Source organism: Bubalus bubalis, chromosome X (assembly GCF_019923935.1).
Source record: "Bubalus bubalis isolate 160015118507 breed Murrah chromosome X, NDDB_SH_1, whole genome shotgun sequence".
In the NCBI taxonomy this organism is placed as follows: Eukaryota; Metazoa; Chordata; class Mammalia; order Artiodactyla; family Bovidae; genus Bubalus; species Bubalus bubalis.
The window spans coordinates 71,925,625-71,931,196 of record NC_059181.1 but is presented as its reverse complement, the minus strand read 5'-3'; the positions used below and the strand labels follow the sequence as shown (position 1 = coordinate 71,931,196).

The 5,572-nt window shown below is 43.7% G+C and overlaps 1 protein-coding gene and 1 pseudogene across 1 annotated transcript; one reads left to right on the top strand and one right to left on the bottom strand.

Annotated features, from left to right (window-relative positions):
• Positions 1–1,746: 1,746 nt before the first annotated feature.
• On the bottom strand, positions 1,747–2,133 carry LOC102408281 (annotated as a pseudogene).
• Positions 2,134–3,578: 1,445 nt separating this feature from the next.
• LOC102408630 (alpha-1,3-mannosyl-glycoprotein 4-beta-N-acetylglucosaminyltransferase B-like) lies at positions 3,579–5,145 on the top strand. The gene is given in 2 exon segments (XM_045164347.1): positions 3,579–3,893; positions 3,896–5,145. Coding segments are annotated over 2 exon segments (1,503 nt in total). The 5' UTR covers positions 3,579–3,640.
• The last annotated feature ends 427 nt before the right edge of the window (positions 5,146–5,572 follow it).

The following is a 5,572-nucleotide window of genomic DNA, read 5'->3' as shown; positions in this document are numbered from 1 at the left end:
CTCCTGATTATCTCTATCTCCTTCCTTCCTCTTCTCTTCTGTATATAACTCTGTGAATCTCTTTGGGTGTTCTTGGCTATGGAGAGTTGTTTCCCTATTAACTTATAGGGGTTGTCCTCTGTATTGATTGGATGGAGAAGTCTTGATGCTACTGTAAGAGGGGAACTGAAACCCAGAAGCAGGAGGCTCGACTCCAGAATTTTTGACCATAATGGACCTCCTGACCTCAGGGAACATTAATAAATGAGAGACAGTCAATAATGAACAATGCAATAACTGAAATTAAAACTCTCTGGAGGGAACCAATACTACAGATGTTACAGAACAACATCTGCAACAAGGATGCTTTACCCAGCAAAGATTTCATTGAGATTCAAACAGTACAAATGAGGCAGAAGAACGTATAATTGAGATATAAGATGGAATGGTGGAAATAAATGAAGCAGAGTGGGAAAAAAAAAAAAAAGAAAAGAATAAAAGGAAATGCGAACAGACTTAGACATCTGGGACAATGTTAAACTCTCCAACATTCAAATCATAGATGTCCCAGAAGAAGAAGACAAAAGGAAATGGCATGAGAAAATATTTGAGGAGATAATAGTCAAAAACTTTCTTAAAATGGGGGAGGAAGTAACCACCCAAGTGCAAGAAGCAAAGATTGTCCCATACAGGATAAACCCAAGGTAAAGCACACCAAGATACATATTAATCAAACTAACAAACATTAAGCACAAAGAAAAAATGTGAAAAACAGCAAAGGAAAAGCAACAAATAACATACAAGGGGATCCCCATAAGGATAACAGCTCATCTTAGAACAGAAACTCTGTGGGCCAGAAGGGAATGACAAGATATCCTTAAAGTTATGAAAGAGAAAAACCTACAACCAAGATTACCCAGCAAATATTTCATTCAGATTCAAAGGAGAAATCAAAAGCTTTACATACAAGCAAAAGCGGAGAGAATTCAGCACCAGGAAACCAGCTCTCTAAAAAACTGCTAAAGGATCTTCTTTAGATAGGAAGTACCAAAAAAGGGTTTATAAAAATGAACCAAAACAATAAAGTAAATGGTAATGAGATCATACTCATCAATAATTACCTTAAACATAAATGGGCTAAATGCTACAACCAAAATACAAAGACTGTCCAAATGGATACATAAATAAAACACCTATAAATGCTACCAACAATCCACCCACTTCAAACCTAGAGACATATAGAGATTGAAAGTGAGGGCATGGAAAAAATATATTTTGTGCAAATGGAGACAAAAGGAAAGTGGGAGTAGCAAGATTCATATCAGATAAAATAGACTTTAAGGACCATTTTAAGAGACAAAAAAGGACACTACATAATGATCAAGGGGTCAATCCAAGAAGAAGATATAAGAGTTATAAATGTATATGAATCCAACATAAGAGAATTTCAATACATTGCTGCTGCTGCTGCTGCTAAGTCGCTTCAGTCGTGCCCAACTCTGTGCGACCTCATAGACGGCAACCTACCAGGCTGCCCGTCCCTGGGATTCTCCAGGCAAGAACACTGGAGTGGGTTGCCATTTCCTTCTCCAGTGTAGGAAAGTGAAAAGTGAAAGTGAAGTCGCTCAGTCGTGTCTGACTCTTAGCGACCCCATGGACTGCAGCCCACCAGGCTCCTCCATCCATGGGATTTTCTTTTTTTTTTTTTTTTAAAGTATAATTTCCATTTTATTGTCTTTTCAGAGAAACCAATATTTCTTCAGTCTTTAAGGACGTGGATCCTTACATGGGCTTTGGTGGAGGAGTGGGGCAGCACCCGCAGGTCTAAATCGGGGTGGAGATGTTCGGTCCTTACGGGCTTCCCGAGAGCCATTCCTGACTACCTTGCTGTGAATGGCACAACTCACACAGTAATGTAGTTTCACATACAGCTTGGGAAGTACATAGGGATCAAAAACACTCGCTTCAGAAATGTCCCTGATGGCTGCAGCCTCTACGATGTTCCGTATGACGAACTTCTTAATGGCCTTATCCTTGGGCACACATCGGGCACAGTTGGTGCAGAGAATAGGCTGCACATGGCAGCGGCCCTTTTTGGCACGACCGTTGTTTCTTCTTTTCTTGGTCATCTTGGAAGCGCTGAGGCGAGAGAGGTCATCCATGGGATTTTCCAGGCTAGAGTACTGGAGTGGGGTGCCATCACCTTCTCCGTTTCAATACATTAGGCAAATGCTAATAACTATTAAAGGGGAAACTGAGAGTAATACAATAATTATGCGGGACTTTAATATCCCACTCACACCAATAAATATGTCTCCCAGTCAGAAAATTAAGAAAGAAACACAAGCTTTAAAAGATACGTTAGACATAATTGATATCCACAGGGCATTTTATCCCAAAACAATGGATTTTATCTTCTTCTGAAGTGCACATGGAATGGTCTCCAGGAAATATCACATTCTGGGCCACAAAACTAACCTTGGTAAATTAAAAAAAAAAAAAAACTGAAATCATTTCAAGCATCATTTCTGATCACAATGCTGTAAGATTAGATATCAACTGTAGGAAAAAAAAAAAAAAAACTATAAAAAAACACAAACATATGAGGTTAAACAACATGCTTCTTAATAACCAGAAGATCACTGAAGATATCAAAAAGGAAATCAAAATATGCTTAGAAACTACTCATAATGCAAACATGAAAACCCAAAATCTATGGGATTCAGTAAAAAGAGAGCTAAAGGGTAGTTCACAGCAATACAAGACTGCCACAAGAAAAAATAGAAACATCAAATAAACAACATAAACTTGCATCTAAATAAACCAGGAAAGGAACAGAAACAAACAAACAAACAAACAAAATCCAAAAGTTAGGAGAAGGAAATAAATCATAAAAGTCACAACAGAAATAAATAAAAATGAAAGAAGACTACAGCAAAAATCCTAAAAACTCTAAGTTGGTTCTTTGAGAAGATAAAATAAACAGGCGGTTAGCAAGACTCAAGAAAAAAGAAGGAAGACTCAAATCAATAAAAATGGAAATGAAAATGGAGAAATTATAATAGACAACACAGAAATACAAACGATCTTAAGAGACTACAAAGGTCAACAACATGCCCCCAATATGGAAAACTTTGAAGAAATGGAGAAATTCTTAGAAAATTATAACCTTCCAATACTTAACCCGGAAGAAATAGAAAATATGAACAGACCAGTCACTAGGACAGAAATTGAAACTATATTAAAAAAATCTTCCAACAAACAAAAGTCCAGGACCAGATGGTTTCACAATTGAATTCTACCAAAAATTTAGTGAAGAGCTTAGAAAAGCATACCAAAAAAAGATATCCTTTAAATCATAGGGGACTCGAATGCAAAAGTAGGAAGTCAAGAGGTATCTGGAGTAACAGGCAAGTTTGGCTTTGGAGCACTAAATGAAGCAGGGTAAATACTGACAGAGTTTTGCCAAGAAAAACACTGGTCATAGAAACATACTCTTCAAACAATACAAGAGAAGACTTTACAGAACACATTACCAGATGGTTGACACCAAAATCAGATTGATTATATTCTTTGCAGCCTCCGGTCCCGGCGCTCCAGCCCCGGCCCCCCCGGGCCATGCAGCCTCGGCCCCGCCGGCGCCCACCGCGTACCTGAGGAGATGAGGCTCCGCAATGGCGCCTTCCTGACGCTGCTGCTCTTCTGCCTGTGCGCCTTCTTCTCGCTCTCCTGGTACGCGGCGCTCAGAGGCCAGAAAGGTGATGTGGTGGACGTCTACCAGCGGGAGTTCCTGGCCCTGCATGACCGCTTGCATGCAGCCGAGCAGGAGAGCCTCAAGCGCTCCAAGGAGCTCAACCTGGTGCTGGATGAGATCAAGAGGGCCATGTCCGAGAGACAGGCGCTGCGAGATGGAGACAGCATCGCACCTGGGGCCGCCTACCTGAGCATCTGCGCCTGAAGCCGTGGAACGTCTCGCACAAGCACGTGCTGCACCTTCCCACTGTCTTCCACCACCTGCCACACCTGCTGGCCAAGGAAAGCAGCCTGCAGCTGGCCGTGCGCGTGGGCCAGGGCCGCACCGGAGTGTCGGTGGTGATGGGCATCCCCAGCGTGCGGCGTGAGGTGCACTCCTACCTGACTGACACGCTGCACTCACTCATCTTGGAGCTGAGCCCGCAGGAGAAGGAGGACTCGGTCATCGTGGTGCTGATTGCAGAGACTGACCCACAGTATACCTCGCTGGTGACAGAGAATATCAAGGCCTTGTTCCCTACGGAGATCCATTCTGGGCTCCTGGAAGTCATCTCCCCTTCCCCCCACTTCTACCCTGACTTCTCCCGCCTCCGAGAGTCCTTTGGGGACCCCAAGGAGAGAGTCAGGTGGAGGACCAAATAGAACCTTGATTACTGCTTCCTCATGATGTATGCACAGTCCAAAGGCATCTACTACGTGCAGCTGGAAGATGACATCATAGCCAAGCCCAACTACCTGAGCACCATGAAGAACTTTGCACTCCAGCAGCCCTCGGAAGACTGGATGATCCTGGAGTTCTCCCAGCTGGGTTTCATTGGGAAGATGTTCAAGTCGCTGGACCTGAGCGTCATTGTGGAGTTCATCCTTATGTTCTACCGGGACAAGCCCATTGACTGGCTCCTGGACCACATTCTTTGGGTGAAGGTCTGCAACCCTGAGAAGGATGAGAAGCACTGTGACCGGCAGAAGGCCAACCTGCGGATCCGCTTCAAGCCCTCCCTCTTCCAGCACGTGGGCACTCACTCCTCACTGGCGGGCAAGATCCAGAAACTGAAGGACAAGGACTTTGGGAAGCATGCGCTGCGGATGGAGCACGTGAACCCACCTGCAGAGGTGAGCACGAGCCTCAAGACGTACCAGCACTTCACCCTGGAGAAGGCCTACCTGCACGAGGATTTCTTCTGGGCCTTCACACCCTCTGCAGGGGACTTCATCCGCTTCTGCTTCTTCCAGCCGCTGCAACTGGAGCGGTTCTTCTTCCGTAGTGGCAACATCGAGCACCCAGAGGACAAGCTGTTCAACACGTCTGTGGAGGTGTTGCCCTTTGATAACCCCCAGTCAGACAAGGAGGCCCTGCAGGAGGGCCATTTGGTCACTCTGCAGTACCCTCTGAGCCCTTGCTCTATACAGTAAAAACAAGACCAGGAGCTGACAGTGGCTCAGATCATGAACTCCTTATTGCAAAATTCAGAATTAAATTGAAAAAAGTAGGGAAAACCACTATGCCATTCAGACATGACCTAAATCAAACCCCTTGTGAATATACAGTGGGAGGGACAAATAGATTGAAGGTATCAGATCTGATAGACAGAGTACCTGAATAACTATGGATGAAGGTTCATGACATTGTATAGGAGGTGGTAATCAAAACCATCCCCAAGAAAAGGAAATGAAAAAAGCAAAATGGCTGTCTGAGGAGGCCTTATAAATAGCTGAGTAAAGAAGAGAAGCAAAACACAAAGGAGAAAAGGAAAGGTACGCCCATCTGAATGCAGAGTTACAAAGAATAGCAAGGAGAGATAAGAATGCTTTCCTATGTGAATAATGCAAGATATAGATG